The sequence below is a fragment of the Diplotaxodon limnothrissa genome, linkage group LG23 (assembly GCF_057381915.1).
Source record: "Diplotaxodon limnothrissa isolate DT_005_m linkage group LG23, D_limnothrissa_male_GT1.1, whole genome shotgun sequence".
Taxonomy (NCBI): Eukaryota; Metazoa; Chordata; class Actinopteri; order Cichliformes; family Cichlidae; genus Diplotaxodon; species Diplotaxodon limnothrissa.
In genome coordinates, this window is record NC_140617.1 from 35,371,044 (window position 1) to 35,391,289 (window position 20,246).

Here is a 20,246-nt window from a genome sequence, read left to right on the forward strand (position 1 = left end):
TCCTTAGGCTATGAGCCTGTTCAGCCTGTTAACAGTGCTTCTGCTCTTCACTTTTAACTCAGCTGTAAGCTGTCTACTTGGGTTCAAGTGCGGAGTTAAAGTTCAAGTTAACGCTACGGATGCCACCGGCTGACCTTAAGGGTTTCTAGGAATCAGACACGTTAAGACGTGATACAGTTAATGTTCCTTTCTGCTGTTTTCATTTACTTCCCTGTGACTTTTAGATCTGTATTTGAAAGCTCCAGACAGAGCTCACTCAGAAGAGAGGAAACTGTGTGACCTTATATATGAGGAAGTGACATGCGACATAAAACATTAAACCTGTGAAATCGAATCCTCTATCAATGCCACACTGATTCATTCAAAGCTTCCCCTTTAAAAACATTTTAATAGCACCTGTCCCTTTCCATTACAGTTAAATTAATAATTGTCTAATAAGTCAACTCAATTATATCTACCTGTTGGAAAGGGTTTTTTTTTTCTATAAATAAGGAACATGCTAACGGTTTTGTCTTACTTCCTTTTCTTGCTATTGCCTCACAGCAAGAGAGCAGATATCAAGATTATTATAATCAACTCAAAACTGTGAGAAAACAATTAGTTAAAAGAAATACAAACTAAAATTAAAGACGTAAACTTTAGGAAAAAATAAACACTGACTGAAACAGTACAAAATAATAATACTAATGTCGTTAGTTTTTTTTTGTTTTTTTTAATATGGTCAAATTTACCAAGACAACAAGCACAAAGATGTGTTGATGCGTATGTTTACGGAGACTACACCAGTGTTCAGTGAATTCTAAATCTAAATGCAATAAAAAACATTAAAAAAATAAAACCTCTGGTACAGGATATACCAAATACACATTCATTCACATTATTAAACAAAATGTTGTATTAATTATTAAAGCAGAAAATGCCAGAAACAGAAAAGTTTAAGCCTAACTTTTGAGTACACTGTAAAATTTGATGCATTTTTTATAAACTGTGCAAACTCACTGCCTCAAAGAAAAATGGACAGAAAATACAATGATAATCAACGCATAGGTAGGACAAGGCAGCTTAATATTATCTTGAGATTGCTTGCTTAAGTAAAAAAGCTAAACAAATGTAGGTAGAGATTTACCTACATTTGTTGTACACAAGCTTTTCTTCATGTGTAACGAGCTCAGTGTTTGCTCAATTTTTCAATGTCTCATACAGGAAATTACGTTTTATTAAAAACTTATTAATAACCCAGAATAACACAGAGAGGTAGGCAATTAACTGCTACATGAGCCCTAGCTATGTTGGCGAAACATTTACACTCTCAGCAACACAAACTTTGGAAACCACAACATTCACACACTAAATACACAACTGAAGTAATAATTACATCACTCCAAAATGTAAAAAATGTAAACATTAGGATTATAGAAGGATTACGGACAGCTTTTGCGTTTACAGTGTTTGTATATATTGTAAAACTTGACCTGCACCCCTTAAATGAAACTCCCAAAAGCTACTGAAAGCCATTTCTTTAGGCCAGGCTGCCACCTGAAGGGACCACAGCAGGGTAACACACACACACCAGAGGGGCTTCCCAATACGAGGCGGCACGTGTTTGGAAGTGGTCAAAACACATGTGTCTCTCTGCCTTTGGTCCACACAAGTGTTCCACTGCAAAGTTCTGGAGGCTAAAAAACCAAATCCAAATTTCCCCACGTAACCCCAACATCCAGCCCACACCAAGTTTCATATTACTCTCCCTTCCTCTGTTGCACAGAACAGAAACTGTCTGTAATCAATCCCTCTTTTGTGCTCGAGCAATCTGATCGGTTCGCTGTTCCCTCCGAAAATAGAGGACGATGCCGATTTTGCACCAAAAGCGACACAAGGACACAGGGCTGCCAGAAAGCTGTGATTAGCTCTCATCATTGCTGAGCTATGACTAATGTTCCACTGCTGATTTCTACCAATTGTGGTTAGAGGGGCAAGGCTGTGAAGACTGGCTTGTGTCTTCAAAGAATTCACTGTTTTGATGACAGATTTTAAACAGACCTGAGAAACTAGACTAAAAATAGCAGCAAGTTTATTGCAGATGTTCCATTTCCTCTGCAAGGCCTGAAACCTTGAATTGTTTCTGACCAAGTGCTGGACACATGCACTCTCTGCGACCGGTGTTACAATGCAAGATACGGCTTTAGAGGAAGGCAGTTGCACGATGCAGGAAAATATGCAGAGAATTTGGTTTCCTGTCGTATGTGGGTGGGTGTCTAAACATGCAACCCGAATATGAACAAGCACGGGCGATAATGCAGTCGTCAGTCTCTGTGTGAAAAAGGACTGAATTGCATCAGCTCTGCGTTCATGTGCGCCTGCTGCCCTGTTCTGTCATCTGGATCCTGAAAAATCTGCAGCTGCAGTGAATGAAAACTGGAGTGAGTGTGTGTGTTTATCCGGCTATTAAAAAAATAAAAAATAAAAAAATATATATAAAATATGCCTGGGGAAATGGTTGATATTTGGTGGAAGGAGTCAAAGCCGATTATATTCCTATAGGGCCGGAGCAGCGGCTTGAACCAGCAGAGCAGCAAAATTGGCACAGAGGAAGAGGATGTAGGGGGGGAAGAGAGAGGGCAGCATACAAAGAGGGGAAAAGAAAAAAAACATGGCGCATGAAGAGACTGAAGGTAAACAAGAGGGACGAGAATTAGAAATGGTAAAAGCAGAAAAATATGGTATGGCGTTTTGGACCTAACACCGTTAAACTCTCAGTGTTTGTCAGATTTCATAATTAGCAGATTCCCTGCAAACAGTCACTGGGCAGAAAAAAAAGAAAAAGAGGGAAGTCGTAAGATGAGAGACGAAAACAAAGAAGAAAAAGTTGGATGCACGTGTCGCAGCCAATGGCGCATCATCCCCAGATGTTCCTTCCACTCAACCCAGTCAAGACCTCAAGGGTACATACAAGCCTGCCTGTGGGATAAAGGGCTGAAATAGAGAAATAAGAGTGTGGAGGGAAAGGAGCGACACGAGGGGATTTACACTATGTGACCTCACAACAACAAAAAAATATCTGTATCTGTAAAGAGCCTTCAGATGGGTTAGTATGTTGATGTTTGATAACTGTGAACTTTTTTTGGGGGGGGCGGGGGACTTAAAAAACTGGCCATCATGACTCCCTTTTATCTAATCTAATAGAGTCAAATGTGTTATCCATGGAGTATCTTATTCATGAGACACAGATTTCAACGCGCTTTAATTTTGCAGCTGTTAACTGCTAATGATCGAATGAACTGATAGAAAGAGCAGATTGGTGAGTTTTGTGTGGCTGCCGTAGCTTCACAACAGCTACAGTGACTCCAGGCATGCTTGCAAAAGTATGGCATGAGTTTGACTATCGTATGGCAAAACTCGAATGTCCATTCATTGAAAATCAGACTTAAGTACACAGTTTGCTGCGATAGATACTATAAGGTAATGAAAGTATGCACACGGGGCAAATACAATCACAGCGGAAGAAGTTTGCTGTGCTTGACGTGCAATCATGTGCAAGTGGGAAAAGTCCTGGAGAGGCTCAGTCCACGTCAAACTAAAACAGGCAGGTACGCACAAGATGTGGAGGAAGTAGAGGAGAGTGAGACTTTCTGCCAAGAATGCCACATCAAAGCTGAACTCTTAACATGCATCGGGTCATCGCCAACACCCTTACTTACTTTACTTTATTGATTTATATAGCACTCTTGACAGGATAAAAACCACAAAGTGTTTCACAATAATATATAACAGATAAACATAAAACAGTACAATCAAACATACAGAACAAATCTAATTAAAAGCTAGTCTAAATAAATGAGTCTTAAAATGATGTTTAAAAGAATAAATACAATCCAGGCAACGTAAAGATGGAGGGAGAGACTCCCACAGCCTGGGGGCCATAGCTCTAAGAGATCTATCACCTCTGGTTTTAACTAACTACCAACAGCCTTTGATTAGATGATCTCAGGCTGCGAGAGGGAGTGTGAGGTCCTAAAAGATCAGAAATATAGAGAGAAGCGTCATGATTCAAAGCTTTAAAAGTCAGTACTAAGATTTTAAAATTAATTCTAAAATGTACTGAAAGCCAGTGTAGTGAGTATAAAACTGGTCTACTGTGCTCTCTTTTTCGTGTCTTTGTTAAAAGCCTTGCCGCAGCATTCTGGACTGACTGCAGACGGTCAAGATTCTTTTTGCTTTAAAGAGCCAGAATAGTGCCACTTAACTTTGGTACTGGGAGCAAAAAAAAAAAAGAAGATAAAATTATCCTCAAAAAATTAATCCTTAAAAATTAAAGTTGAGATTAAAGTTGGTTGGTGAATGACTGAATTAAGAATGGGTGAGACTGAATGGTACGTCAAGACCGATGATGCTAGGTTTTTAAACGCTAAAGTTTAGTCTTCAGCACTTCTGTTATAAGATGTATCGATGTCCACTCTAACCTGTGAGACACTGTAAGACATAAGATACTAACTTGCAAAGCCACCCTTACTGCTTAATGTGCTGCTATACCAAGGCTTTAGAGCAGAGTACTGACAGCCACAACCACAACTAGAAAGTAAATCTGTAAGAAACACTGAAGGGCGAAACTAAAACACTGAGAAATACAACACAGATCCAACAGCTGTAAAAGCAATGGTTCAAATTCTGGTTTCGTTTATGCTGCTATGCAACATTCAAAGATTTTAGGGTGATGAAAGTCAGGATTCGTGGGAGGATTTTAGTGTGTGGGAGTGGATAGCATCTCTCTGCAACTTATTAGCAATGAATTGAATTGCATGTGTATTTTATTAGTTTTCATCTGTACACCGAGAATCCAGGCCTTCAAAAACAAGATGCTATCCAGTCTAATCTAAACCCAAGTAGAAAAATGTATTTATTATTAAACTGATAATAGTGACGTCCTGTTGTGAGGTACATTGGACACACAAGTGGCTTTGGAAAATGAGGAATATCGAGCAGATGACTAAAGAGAAAATAAGGCACAGTGAGAGAGCCACCAGCAACTCCCAGCAGAAGCACTATCCTCGTCTCTTTCCTTTGTTGATACTGAGGATTGGATCTCATCTTTCACTGAGAACATTAAACAGAAAATCAAGCCGATCGATAGCTGAAAGAGACAAAGCGGCAAAGATGCCGCGAGCGGTGAATGCAAGCATCTCTGTTTGGCCGGCGGCGTCTGAGAGACAGCGAGCTGCAAATCAGCCAAACATCACCAGTGGTGTGGCTGAGACGGAAGAGACATTGATAACCTTAAACACTCGCAAAGGGAAGAGAAATACATCGCAGGGGGAATGAAACGGAACAAGTGAGAGTCGTGGGAGAGTTAGATGCTGCAAATCACCACCTGACCGTTCGTTACATCTATCTCTATGCCTGGTGTGTGTGTGTGTGTGTGTGTGTGTGTGTGTGTGTGTGTGTGAGAAGAAGGAGATTACATAGACTCCATGCCAGGGGCAGAACTTTGGATGAAACATGGTTAGAGAGGTTGATTAGCTACATTAGCAACAGCGTGGTGAGACATGGCATCACATGCAGTTTGACCAGGCCCCATCTGCTTACTGCTAAGAAGCAATCTAAAGGCCACCATAACAGACATCTGTGCCCGTTGTCTTTGGCTGAAGAAAAATTGTACCATGTTAATGTAATTCCTCAACCTCTAATGAAGCTTGTACAACACACAACGCAAGGCAGCTGCAATCTCAAGACAGAAGGAGCTCTTCACAATGTCTAAACAGTTGGCAGGGAACTACCAGCATTGTATGCAAATCATTCATGGCCTTATGTGGCTAAAGACCTGGTTCATTTTTATTTCAGCAATGTGAGATTTAAAGGAGTGAGGAGTTAAAGACTCCTCACTCCAGTAGTTTTGGTTTGTAGTCTCTCTATGCGCCTCTTTTCTGTTCCCTCTTTCCATTGGAAACGGCGCAGTCCCAGAGCTGCTGCTCAGCTCCATCTTGATAGCAGCCTCCCTGAAAGGCAGGCGTGTTGCACTCACTGTCCAGATTCTTATCTCTGTAATTGCGTTCCAGTCAGGGAGGAGCGCCGGTGGAGCTGGCAACAGCACTGCCCCTGCTCCAAGACAGAGGACATGCTCCAATGGAGGCTCTGGAGTGCTGGGGCCTTTAGTTCAACTATCAAGAGAGACATTGGTGCAGCTTTGTCAGCTTTGACATACATTCAGGCTCCAGATGTCTCTGAAGGGTGCCACTGGTTGTTTTAGGCCAACAGGCCACTGCAAGTTCACTGAGATGAGTCACAGGTCCAGCTACGATTTCTGTGGAACAGGGCAGTTCAAGCCAAGAGTGCTCTGACAATGTTTTATCACGCTTGCCTGCAAAGGCAGGGCTCATTAACCGCCACCTAATGTCACAAAACCCGCTCCATCTAAGAAGTCTAGCCTTCCATAAACCTCTACAAATATTACATCTATTTTTTTTTATTCCATTTCCATGTAATTACATGTAAGCTTTTTCTTCACTACAGCTGCAATTAGCTACTGATTAATCTGCTAATTCCTTGGTTTGCAAAAATGTAATTAAGCTGTAATTAATGACAAGGTTTTATGCTCAAATTTAGGACTGGGTCATAATATTACATTTTGTTTGTGTGTTTGTTTTTAATTACATATATTAATGCATAGATATATCTTCATAATGGAGATGGAATGGGACAATATTGTTGATATGGTTATGCTTTGATGTTGTATTACGTCTCCATCTGTACTTCACAGAGCAAGACAGTGCTGCTCTTTCAACAATGGATATAAATTTATATAATAAAGTTTGACAGGACACATTTATGTAATCTTAATCTGGGGCAACAGGTGCAAAGTTTGTTGATTTGCAGAAACTATTGCACACAGTCTGGCGGCTTTCGCCACAGTCTGCTGAGTTTTTTGGTTTTTTTTATTATTTCACAGAAATCTGGCGCTGCTCGATACTTTCACTGTTGATTTGACGAGTACATTCAAATACACCACTAAATAACCAATCAAAGCAGCAGCAGACAGCTCAAATCTTTTATGAGGCGAACTTCCTCATTTTGTCAATGGAGTCTGGTGGAGCGTAACAGCTCTGCTTCCTCGTCGTAAAGGCCCGTCTGACAGCAGGTGAAGCAGTGAAAATGTTCTAAATATAGAATCCACTGAAACAGATATTGATTCCTTCTGTTTGGTGGCTAAAATTCATTTTGCTGCCAGCCGTGCCCACAGCAGAGTACGGCTTTATTTTCTGTACAGGTGGGGGGTGTAAATACTGCCATCAGCTACAGGTAACACAGTAACTGCAGATCAGAACCTTATGCAACCCCAAACAGACTGCAGTATTGTTACCCCAAGTAAAAAAACAACAACAAAAAAACAATGTTGTTATTTTGAACATGAGAAAGAATATGCACAATGGTTTTAATACGCTTACTGAAAACCGCTCCCGAATGAGAAACAATATGACTCCTGGTCTAAGGAGCTTGGAAAGAAAAGCATCTGGACATCTTTCACATCTCATCCAAGAAGCTTCAGAACTGAAGAAGCTTCTCTGATCAGAGGTGAAACGTCGTCAAGAAACTGAAAGATGTCCAGACGATTCAATGCATAACACTAACTTGACAATCTTGATCGACTGAATATCAACTATCAACTAAATCAACCGATGAGTCAAACATTTCGGCTTCACTAACAATTATAACAGCTTCTTTTAAAACGATCCCTGTCTTTTTTTTTTTTAAAGCCCAGAGTACTCTGGCTTTTGAACACATCATTTTGAGTCATTTCACTGTACAAACGTTTCTATTAGTGAAAGAGCAGAGAACTCATAGAGGTACAGTCAAAGGCAACCTTCCAAAGATGCTAAAGAAGAGCAGAAAATTGCTTTAGTGCCAGGCAAACAAACCAAGGCAGGTGAAAGGATGTGGCATTAGAATGACTGCAAAGCAGGCTTTGAATATCACAGAAACAGGAAGAGAAAGTGAGGGTTTGTTTTTTTTACTGAGCAATTCTGAAAGTCGGACACCGTCTGGAACCGTTACTATATTGATTACTGTTTTTTCATTATCACATTTTCTTTTTTTTAATTTGCATTTGTTTCAAAATGATGCATCCAAGGTTTACCGCGGCTCACCACAGGCCTGTGCAGGGTGGTTACATATATAGTTATAGAATATAGTTAAAGCCAAAAAAAAGAAAAAGAAGATGAAATAACAGTTTTTAAACAAAATAAAAAACAATTAATCTGTTTAGTTACTCAGCCATAAGATTTTTAATGCGACGCTGCCTTTTCTTTTAGATCTGTGGGCAGGTGATCTATGTTCTCTTCCCTGGAGGAAACTTCAACGGCTTCAATTTTCTAATAGAAACTGCCCTGCCCGTATATATGACTAGAACTTAATTTCCTTGGGCAGCTCTGAAAACAATATACATTCATTTCACACACTTTGGTCATGTAATTTACTCGGTGTTGCCTTTCAAATGTTCTACACTGTATCTCTTTGAATTCACTGCTATAAGAGTGAGTGGCCTGTTTATATCCTTGACAGGTATTTTCATCACAAACACTCACACTTTCATTCAACTCTACATAATTTTGTCGTATTCTTACCATCCTTTGTCATGTGAAATAACAAATTCACAAAGGCCTCATCAGCACTTCCAAAATGATGGCGGCAGCACAGCACAGCAGTTCTCATTAGAATTACACTAATGCCAGTGTTTCTTTGAACATCTCAATCAGTCTAATCCAATTCTGCACATACTGCTTCGCTGTGCAGCTTCACATTCCTACTGTTTAATGCTGCGCAAACAACTGAGAGCAAGTCCCTCAGAGGGGTCTCAGAAAAACCAACACCTCATTCTCTCAGCTGGGCTGAATTCATCATCTGAAAGCTGGCAGGAAAATCAATGAAAGCTAATAAAAGGGTCATGCAGCGTGAACACAGGCCTTATTTGAATCAAGTCCAAGGATGCGGTCTGGACCCATCAAGTGCAGTGGCAATACTGGGAAAGTTTAGCTAGCTGCATGCCGCAGAAAAGATATTGACTAGAGTAGTTTTAAAGAAATTTTCTACAGCCACAATCAGCTTATTCCCATTTCTCAGTACTGTGTATGTATCAAACACTTCTAAAAGGATGAGTGCACAGAGACATTTATAGTCTTTCTAAGTGGCACAGGATCAATGACCACTGGAGCCAGGAAGGTGTCTGATTCTAAGCTTGTACTGATAACATTTACAAATACAAATACAAAATAAATCCTTTAGACTGCCCCCCACCTTGGCACAGCATGCACACAAACACTCTATTCCAAAGCGAAAGAAGACTGCCGCACATACCTGCCACGTTTACTTTCTCTGAGTTTGGAGCACTGGGCGTAATAGTGCTGGTGCCGTTGCTCAGGTTGGGCCCTGTGCCATTGTAGATGTTCTCCACCTTGGACTCTAGCTTGCCCAGCCTCATCATGATGTTATCCAGCAGGACTGCGAGAGTCTTCTTCAGGTCTGCAAAATGAGAATGTTAAATTTTATTTCTCTCCAGCAAAAAAAAGCGGTGTGTCAGGTCCATGAGTTGGAGTAGAGTGCTTAAGTTGTCAAAGAGCTTAAGTTGTCAAAATCAACCTTTAATCTAAAAAGTGGTGGGAAAGGCATCGATGGGGGATTTCTTCTAAAAGCTGAAAGTGTTGTGTGACTAAAGCAAACATTTTAAGGGAGAGGAATAAAAACCAGGCTAGAAATTTCTGAGAATTTTATAAAACCAAAGTTGGCACGTATCTTGCCCGTTTCCAGAAAACCAGTTACTTTAATGGTACAACTGCACACTTGAGGTTTCAGCTGTGTAGTGGCAGGCATACTGGTACTACGGGATAGACGTAGGCAAGTGTATCTTTGATTTTTTTTCACTTGCTCAATCCATAAAATATGATATTTGCTCAGTGCTCTTGTGGAATGAGAAAGAGAAGCTGTAACTTTGGACTGTAGCTAGCAACACTGTGAGATGGTAGTACTTCTTCTGCTCTGGTGCAAGGTGGTTCACGTGTAGCTTCATGGAGCTCAACGAAGCAGAACAAGGACTACTACCGCCAGCTGCCATCTGAGTGTGAGATAGTCACCAAGTGGCACAAGTTGCTCCTAGAAGGATTTTGACTAAAGTCCTAACGCTTTTGTTTTAAATTTGGGGTCTCCAGCTTAAGTATCATGGTCCTGGGTCATTTTGACCCAGCATTCTTTGTTTCCTTGTGTTTCTGTATCATGTTAAGTTCAATGTTTTACGGCTTAATTACCACAAAACGGAAAGGATAGTAGTTTCAAGATTACATTCTCTTTCTTTTGTTCTCCACATACTCCAAACACTGTTTATTCGTTTGCAGCAAAAACCAGCTCAAATATGGTTGGTCAATTATGATATTTCTTTAGAAATCGACACAAACGTGCCATTAAAGCTGCCATCTGTAGTATGAGCAGTGGTATTCAGCCAGGACAAGCAAGGCAAGTAGAGCTTGCCTTTCTGTAAAAGTCCCCACATGGAACTGACTGAGGAAAATTGCTCAGCTATCTCTGACAATAAATAGCTTCAGCTTCAATGACAAGCTCAGGTCCTACAACAACACATTCTTGAGGCTTCAGGGACCAGCTTCCGGCTCATTTAATTATTAATGGGGAGCACCCGAGTCTTTGCAAATGACTTCCTGTTCCTCCAGTTTTGTGAGGGTCTTTGCATTTCCACGTAAATCTTTTCTAAATTTACTTTCATAAAACACAACCATGGCAAAATGCAGAACATGTAGGAACGTTCCTGACCAGTAGCCAGATAGATGAGGCCATATTTAGATTATATTTGCACAGTCACAATGCTTAAATACTGTATTTTTGGACCCATTTATCAAGGTACTTGTCTTGATACTTTAACCTGTAACAAATGCACTGGCATTTACAGAGAAATGTTAAAGCTGCTGGAAATGCTACTCAGAGCACAGAGTATCCCTTACCATTGGAAAGCAAGGGTACATAGGTAACAGACGCAAGTCCGCTTCTATGAATACATCCACTCAAAAAGGTTATGCTAATGACTACCAATGGAGCCAAAGGCCATTACACAGCTATGCAAACAATGATAGCATTGAAGCTACAGCCAACAGTTGTTATTTATATTAGCCAGCAAAGCTAAGAGAGGTTACATAAAGATAACTTAAATGCAGCAACATCAGGAACACAAATGAATATTAGCGACAGTTTAAATGTCATGTTATGTAGTTAACAGAGAGAAAACGCCTACGCTTGCTAATTTTCATTGAGAGAAAAGGTCTGAGATACTCTTAAAAGCCATAGCCAGTTATATTATTTGTATATTGGCTTAAATATCTACTGAACTAATCCAAAATGACTCAGGGTTGCTTTACTCAGAAGATGGTAATTGCTGCTTGTCTGTCACATGTAAACACCACTTTTTCCCGCGCCATGATGCATTTAACACGCCATTTTTCATCACGTCAGACAGATTGGCAATAGGACAACGAGGCCTGGCACAGCACCACCAGTATGTTTCGTGTGAAGGGAAAGGCCAGAGCATTTGTCTGATTTGGACGAGCCGAGGTATGCTGGGAGGAGCAGATGTACAGAGAGCAGCTCGGTGACACCAGGAAGAATCCAAACGGAAAGCTTTGCCATGCCAAGCTATTGGGCCGAACATAATATATTCACCCCAGAAACAGAGCCCTGACTTCAGGCCGAATAACACAGAGATTCATTAGACTTGTTTCAAATTTCATTTGGTACGTCTTTCCAATAGGAGAGCAAAAGATAGAAACTTCTAGCTTATGTGACAGATGTATGAAGTTATAGTGTGCATATGTTAAATGTTCCTCACAACAAGAGTCCAAACACTGTCCATGGTCACTCCAGTTAAACCAGACTTACCTGAGCAAGCCAGTAGGGTAATTTACCAATTGTGTTTATTACCATTAAGCATGAGTACTGGAACCAGTATTAAATAGGCACACACAGACACCTAGACAAAAAGGTACAGCTATTGATATTTATGCAATGTTAATATATGCGATACCAACATAGCTGACATTTTAAAATTCCTAAGTGTCACTGGTAATGACACTTAGGGTCAAGGGATTATTCTTGATGTTGCCATGTTTCTCTGTGCTCTACTGTCATGGCTGACAGAGCAAAATGTTCAAAGGTTTGTGCTCACTTTACTGTATTTAATGAAAAATGGAGCTCAGTGTGATATTCCGCATGTAAAAGGTTAGATGCTCTGTAAAAACCCTGACACATATACAAATCTGACTTTAAACTAAATTTGAATCAGTGCAGTGTAGTTGGCTGCTTTAGGTCTGATGCTGATGAGATTTGCCAAACTGTTAAAGCAACTGTTTCAACCTCGAGTCAAGATGAGACTGTTTTGATGAAGTTAGGATACAGTTAACATTCCTTTTTTAAAGCGTATTCAAATGATCTTATCCTTTGTTTTTTGGTTTTGTTTTGGGGGTTTTTTCAGAAAACCAACAGCCCCAGCTTACACAAAGCCGGTGGACTATGTAATCAGACTCTATGCATAAAAATTGCCACTTTCCATATATCATTAGATTTGGAAGAGGCAGTAGCTATATCCTCTCTGTTGAGCAACAACACCTGCAGGTAAGAACCATAACAAATTCAGTTTGTTTGGGTTTTTTGGACATTTTCTGGAATGCACTAAAGGTTACGACATCCGATTTCTGAGGAATCTCGATCACAGCACTAGCGAGTTGGATCATAGCATGAGCTGAGAAAGTTAAATTGCAATACTTTGAGAACTTTAGGGGGATTATCCCAGCCCTTGACCCTGGAGGAACATTAATAAACACCAGCACATCTGCTTAGTAGGAAATGAAAAACATCAGTGACTATAACCACCATCATGTCTTTATTTTATAGTAAAATGTGGAGAGTAGCATCGATAGGAGTATTTATCAAGTGAGGAAGTAATATCTGTCACTATAATTACTATAGTTAAACGTGAGGCTTCACTATAATTAAATGTGAGATTGTGATTCAAAAACCTTCATCAGGCTGTGTGTTGCTGTGAATAATGCTTTGACCTGTCGTTGTGTGCATTAAATGTGCTGCCAGGTAAGCTGGATGAGTAATGGCACACCTAGGGAAACATTTCTGCCGGCCTCCATCCTTCTTATTACTGATGCACTTGCAAAAACAAACCCTGCAGCAATAAACATAGTGAAATTCATTCTGTTATAAACAATAGTGTCAAACTAGGCAATGATGTGGTTACACAATCACCTGGGACATTTCATTAAGCTCGCGAGCATTAAAAAGAAGTGAAGTGATGACCTGGAGGACTGAGAACCTTCACAGACATATTAAAAAGAAGTGATTACACAGAAACATAAGCCCAAAGCATTTATCAGCAACCCCTGTTCTTTCCTATCATCCACAACCAAAAGCTCAATCCAGCCAGGCAGTGGGCTCCATCTGACTGACCGTAGCAAAGAGCAGGGAAGCACATGGTGACCTACCATCCTGGAGAGGACGAAGAAAAGCAACATACCGAGGCTGCCGGGCCAAGCACAGAGCACAAGAGCTTTATATGTTTCCCAACCATGAAAGAAATCCACAATAGCTTGATAGCTACGTGGTAACAGCAGATCGTTCCAACCAGTTCCATGGATCAGTTTTGGAAAGGCGGAAGAGTAAAGCTCATATCCAATCATATTCATTTCTAACAGCCTTTTTATTCAGGTTTAAAACTGACGCTGGCTGGTCAAGTGAGATGACATGACTGAAAAACTCTGCTTTCCCTGTCAGCTGCTCAATCCCTCATAACGTTATGTTCACTTGATGGGAAGCTTTCATTGCACTTGCAGTGACCTAACATTTTCTACTAGCATGATCATAAATGGTAAATAAAATGGTAAATGGCCTGTATTTGTATAGCGCTTTACTTAGTCCCTAAGGACCCCAAAGCGCTTTACACGTTCAGTCATCCACACATTCACACACTGGTGATGGCAAGCTGCATTGTAGCCACAGCTGCCCTGGGGCGCACTGACAGAGGCGAGGCTGCCGAACACTGGCGCCACCGGGCCCTCTGACCACCACCAGCAGGCAACGGGTGAAGTGTCTTGCCCAAGGACACAACGACCAAGACTGTCCAAGCTGTTGAATTGAAACATTGAATGAGTTGAAAGAAAACAGCAGCGCTACTGACAGTTCAGCCTATCCTTAACAACTCACTTGAGTATCAGTGTCATAAATCAGAAGTGAGCTTGTCTAACTTTTCAACTTGTATCAGACTCCTTTCATTAAGTTTTAAAGCTTCTTCCATAGTAAATAAAGCTGGACGATTCTCACTTGGCATTGACACCTGAGGTAAACGGTGGACTGACTCTGGGGCAGATCCAGGCCAAACAGCAGCAGAAACACGCCAGCTGGCGCTATGGAGTATGACATGTTTATAATGTTTTGATCTCTCTTGGATAACTAAAACATGTTTGTCCTGTAGCAGCCACTGTAGCTAGGGTTATGCACTTGAAGTGTGAGATGTAAGATAACCGAAGCCAGTTGACTGCAATCTACTGAAATATAATTGAAACATTTTACACACTGAAAACTAAAACAGAAGACTTAATAAAGCAGGAACACAATGTCCACTTTAAAGTTGCTTGAAGAAATGAGCTTGAAAGAAATTATAGTTAGGAAGCAAAACAGGGAATTCAATATACTTGTACTAAAGGGATTTCTACCAATCAGAACCATATATTTCAAATGTAATTCACAAATCCACTTTCTCATTCACTTATTCAATTTAAGGTTACAGGGTGCCGAGTCTAACACAGCTTTCATACAGTGAAACGTATTTTACATCCTAAACAAGCTGCCAGTTCAATGCAAGGCCAATCCAGAGACACAGACAATCATTCATGCTTACAGTCACACCTATGGCCAATTTAGAATCACCAATTAATCTAACAAGCATGTTTTTGGACTGTGGGATGAACCTGGAGTACCCACAGAGAACCCATGCAGTCACACGAAGAACATCTCCACACAAAAGGCCCCAGCCGGCTGATGATGTGAACCCAGGACTTTCTTGCTATGTGGGAAATCAGCTACGAGTGGTTCTAAGTACTCCCCCACTAATTCAATCTTCCTAAAAATACACTTTTACCTGTTGATGAATTCAGTTCATATAGTAGCACAGGATTTTTAAAAATCTAAATATAACCCTGAAGATGTTTTTAAACACCCGCAGAGAGAAAGAAATACCTGAAATCTTTCAGCGACTGGCTGTGTACAAAAAGGCTTGGACTCACTGATTAGATGCTTCTCAACATGTGGGTTTCTTAAAATTATCCTGACCATTAAAAGCAACTAAGTGGCCCAAATCAGCTTTCAGGAGTTACAGTATTAAAACCACATGCATTAAGATGGCATGGGTCATTTATGGGTGGTAAAGGAGGAAACGCTGTTTCCCAGTAAACTCATTACGAATTGTATCAAGCCAAACACAGGAAGCACAGAGGATCCCAGTGCTCGGCTATCTAATCAAGGACTTGAAATGGACTGTGATGGGATATTGGACGCCGGTCAGCAGACTGCTACAGCAGTGTGAAAATCAATCGATCATATAAGGGAACAAAACAAACTGGACAGGAATCTGTTCCCTGGAACGACAGGCTGATGTATTACAAATAAATCTATGGATGGGGCTCAGACCACTTTACCCCAAACAAATCACAGAGTTTACAGGAGGATAGGTCCCATGCAAATGTACTTCAAGTCTGGGCAATGAAAGCAGCACAAACAAGCAATAATAATGACTTAATATAATAATGCAGATGTTGAAGTTTATTTCCTCCAAGCAGCTCAGATGACACTGCTGAGTTAAATGTTTTAAGCAGAGCCTGATTACTGGCAGTAATTTGGAAAGGAAGACGTTTTGCGTAGGGACCTGAATTTTTTCCACATTCTGCATGCACTTGAAATACATGAAATAAACAAAAGCAGTTTAATGCGTGTCAGAAAAGGGGGGGAAGCAGAAATTTGACACCCTATGCTACCAGCGCACTTGTTTCTCTTCTCGCTCTGGCTCCTTCTTCACGTTCCTAATCTCCAGGAGCTCTACTGTATCCTGTTGTTTCTCTGGGCATTAGAGAACAATCAATTCCAATCTCAGGTTTCTAATGAAGCCTCCCATTGAGCCATACAGGTCTATTAATGGCATGAATAACTTATTGATGGCTCTTCTGGACCTGTGCTATTACAGTATTATGCTCCAATGCAGCCGTATTGACGTTAAAGCTCCCGAACATTTTTTTTAAAAAATAGAGCCGATGCTGCACCTGTTCAGGAGGCAGACAAGTGGAACTATTCCATCCAATTTAAAGAAGCTGTGGAAACAGAGGCCAACAGCCTAAAATAACTGTCTTGAATTTTGCTATGCTTCACACTTAAACATGTACATGTATCTGGCCTTTTACACTTAAAGTGACACATTTACAGCACTAAAATAACCAACCATACCCAACCTTAAACCTGGAGAGCGATATCAGTAAGATGGAGATGGGGGGCACTATCAAGAGAATCAGGTCAAATGATTTTCTTCAGCTCTTACATACCACGCACCAGGAAACGATCTGTTTCATATGCATTTGCACTTCTGCAAATACTCCGTGGTCTAAGCAAGGAAGCTGCTTTAATAAGGGTATGTATAATGCCAAGTACAGGCCCACCACTTGTGAGCACTAAGTGCCCCAGACTACTTGCAAATCACAGCAGTCTCACAGAGATTCATACTCCAGAGGTCAAACACTGATTGATGACATGCACTGTCAGGTATGTCCCAGAAATGTTCAGCTCTGGAAGCATGTGTCAAACTATTTTGTGACTGATTGAGACATGGCATCCTGGCCTTGCTGAAGAGCACATTTGGCGACAAAGATTCTGTAGTAAAGGTAGAAAGATTGCTCTTGTTTGCTAAAATCAGAGCAGCCATGTCAGCGAGTCGACTACTCACCGTAAGCCGTCATGGTTCCAACATACGGACCATCCATGACACTTTGGTTCTCCTCAGCCAGTGCTTTGATGTAGCGCTTGCTAAGGTCGAGGATCTGCTGACGCAGCACGGCACTGTTCTCGTGGCTGGCTCGCTGCTGGATGGTGAAATGCAGCAGCATCATGCCCCAGATGAAGCCGAAGCTGACCAGGAAGAAGCCCAGCTTCTGAGAGGACAGTTTCCACAGGAAAGGTGTAGCCATGCTGACAGGACAGAGACTTGGAAGAGCTGGACTGACTTTGACTGGACAGGGGGAAAGATAAAGAGTTGGGCAAGAGGAATCAGGAGGGCAGGCGAGGCATATCTGTGTCAGTTGGAGCGACTCCGGCAGTTTTTGGAGGGTGGCATGCAGCTCGTCACCGTCATGATTTCCTTCTTTGATCCATCCTCTCCGCTCAGTAACATCTCAGGGGGCAGAGTCCAACCTGCTGCAGAAAACACAAACAGAGAGGAAGGAGAGATCAGGAGTTAGGTAGTTGCTTTGCTAAACTCAGATAACAAGGGAGTTGCCTTCCCTACCCCAATCCCACATGACCATGATTAATTTAAAACACTGATAACCAAGAGAGGTTTGGCAGTTTGAGATATAACTTACAGTAAACTGAGGTGGGGTCCTATTACAAGCATGCACAACATACACACACTCAGCCACATGCCCATATGTAACTAGCATGGAAATACTTCACTGTAAGTGAAGATGCAAAGTTTACCAAAGTAAACAACAAAACTACTTCAATCACCCTCACCCAGATAAACATGAAGATTTTTAAAAAAGCCAACAAAGGCAAAGTAGCTAAAGTGTTAGCTAAACCTATCCCGAGCTCAGAGCCAGCAGCCTCAGTATGAGCCTCGGTATTAGCAGCGAAAAGATTAAAGCAGATAATGAGCAAAACTGTGGAGATGAAAACGAGAAAATGGCCAATGTCCTGTTATTTGTTAAAGTTAAAAACTTAGTGAAAAATGATGCAACAACACAACATTTGTTTTTTTGTGCACCGCAACTCCTATTCAGTTAAATATTTGTAGTTGATTCAAGTAACAGACCACTTCAGTTGTTTCAGTAACGTCCTGGAGTTTTGAGGTAACTATGAAGTTTAAGGCATGCAATTTAGTTGAACAAATTCTTGAAAATGAGTAACTGGGTGGAGGTGCTTAATGTTAGTGAAGCGTACTTCTCCTCCACTATTAGTTTGAGAAGATCAACCTGTTTCTAACTGCAGCAGGCCACACACAACGGAGCCGGAGCACACCCAGCTGAAGGCTGCTGTGCTCAGTGTGTGGAGGCTCATTTAACGTGGCATGGTAACACACCAAATTCGACTAGTAAAAAAAAAAAAAACAACAGAAAAAAAAGGAAAAAAGAAGACAAAGAAATGACTTTAATGCTTCTGCGACTCTTGAAACAGAAGCAGTCTTGTTTAATCCAGATAGTATCGTGTGTGACTGATGTTGCTGTGTGAATGTTTAAGCAAAAGGGTGTATACTGTCCCTGAAATAAAAACATTTGAATAGCTTACAATTTATCTTCCTCGCTGACAGGTGAGAACACAAACAGAATTTTAAACCCTTTCACTTTTTGTCATTGCACTCTCATGTTCGCAACACGTTTAGAGAGGGGCTCAGACTTGGTCTGCGTGTGGGGTCGGACAGCAGTACGTGAGTTTGAGGCGTACAGGTAAACACAGTAAGGCGAGACAAGCTGAGCTACAATTAATTCATCAGTTAATACGGGGCCTGGGTTTCACTAACATTTAAATTATTAATCAACCAGTTGTTTAATAATTGTCTACAACTTCCAACAGTCTGAGACAGTCTTGCCTTTTCAGCAGCTGTTTGTGGTGCTGTACTAAATGAACTACACTTTTTTTTTAAGCTCAGTTGTTGATATTCGTTTAAAAAAAAAAAAAAGAAAGAAAAAAGTCTACTATTCAGAATAAATTCACACCTGAGTTTGGGGGACACAGACTTTGAATCTTTTCAAGTCACAGGAAAAGAGAGTTTTTAGAACTATTTCTTCTCGTTTTAAGTTTTTAGAGCATGCCCGATGAAGAATATCAAAAGCCCATCACTGAAATCCAGTCAGCAGAAGTTGTACACATGTGGCATCGTACCTTGATGAATAGCTGGAATGCAGGTTTGCACATAGCACGTGTAATCTGTCCAGTCAGCAGCCTGTATATGCTTCTTGCATCAAACCGCCCTTCTGCTGTGCTTGTAGTATCGCTCATTTTGTGAGATTTAAATCGCATGGAACCTCCGAGCTAAGCAGGTTACAAGACTGTTATCCCGATATAAGACATTTATCAGCCCGACAATGATATATATCACAAAAATTTTACATTTTCTGTCAAATCTGTAAATCTCGGGCAACTCGACTTGCGTGACGTGTTTTCCTGGGCGTCGTGTACCTGGAGTCTAGTTTTGAGCGATGCTTAAAACTATACATTTTAAGATGCAAGTTGTAATGGCTGCCATTTTCTTTGCGATTATTTATTACGCGGCGTGCTGCTGGGAAAAGCCTGTTTTAACGTTTGAGTCTAAGGTTTATTTGGAGCACCTGACGACTCTTCTTTGCTTCTCATCCGTAAACTCTCTCCACACTCTTTCACGTGATTCTTGTGTATGTGGTAGAACAGGTTTGCTGTGTTTGAGTCTGATATGGGGTCCAGTTTCCTGCATAATTTCCATAGTACAATCTTCTGGTCCGTGTCAGACTTTTCATAACCAAACCATGTCCATGCTACAGAGGGAGCCCCTCGTTTAGGAATAAGGTCCTGGATTTGTTTTGACTGGTCTTTCTGTTTGCCATCATCTCAGTTTATTTTAAAAAATCTCAACAGGATCTTCAGCTTTATTGTGAAAGGTTTATGTGGAAAATAAACAAGCGGATGACGGAGCCACACGCTGGTTTTACCGTCGTTGTTGCTAACGACAGTGCATAAAAACAGTCACTTGACCATCAGTAGTGTAGATATTTTAAATATAAGAGAAAGGGAGAACTTTAAGAAATAATATAGCCACTAAAGCGACCATCAAAACCATGAAAAAATATTGCCGTGAACAGTAGGGGTGCAACGATACACAAAATTCACGGTTCGGTTCGGTTCGATACTTTGGTGTCACGGTTCGATATTTTTTCGATACAAAAAAATGTTCATGCATTTTTAATTTGTCATTT

General features: G+C 40.8%; 1 protein-coding gene across 1 annotated transcript in view; it reads right to left on the reverse strand.

Moving 5' to 3' along the window:
• Positions 1–17,327, reverse strand: part of mgat5 (alpha-1,6-mannosylglycoprotein 6-beta-N-acetylglucosaminyltransferase) — an 88,372-nt gene extending 71,045 nt beyond the window's left edge. Inside the window, exons 1-2 of the mRNA XM_085347235.1 lie at positions 17,030–17,327; positions 9,343–9,507 (exon numbers count right to left, since the gene is read on the reverse strand). Coding sequence (XP_085203361.1) covers positions 9,343–9,507; positions 17,030–17,270 — 406 coding nt within the window. The 5' untranslated portion in view covers positions 17,271–17,327. The remainder of the gene's footprint in view (positions 1–9,342; positions 9,508–17,029) is intronic.
• Between the last annotated feature and the right edge of the window lie 2,919 nt (positions 17,328–20,246).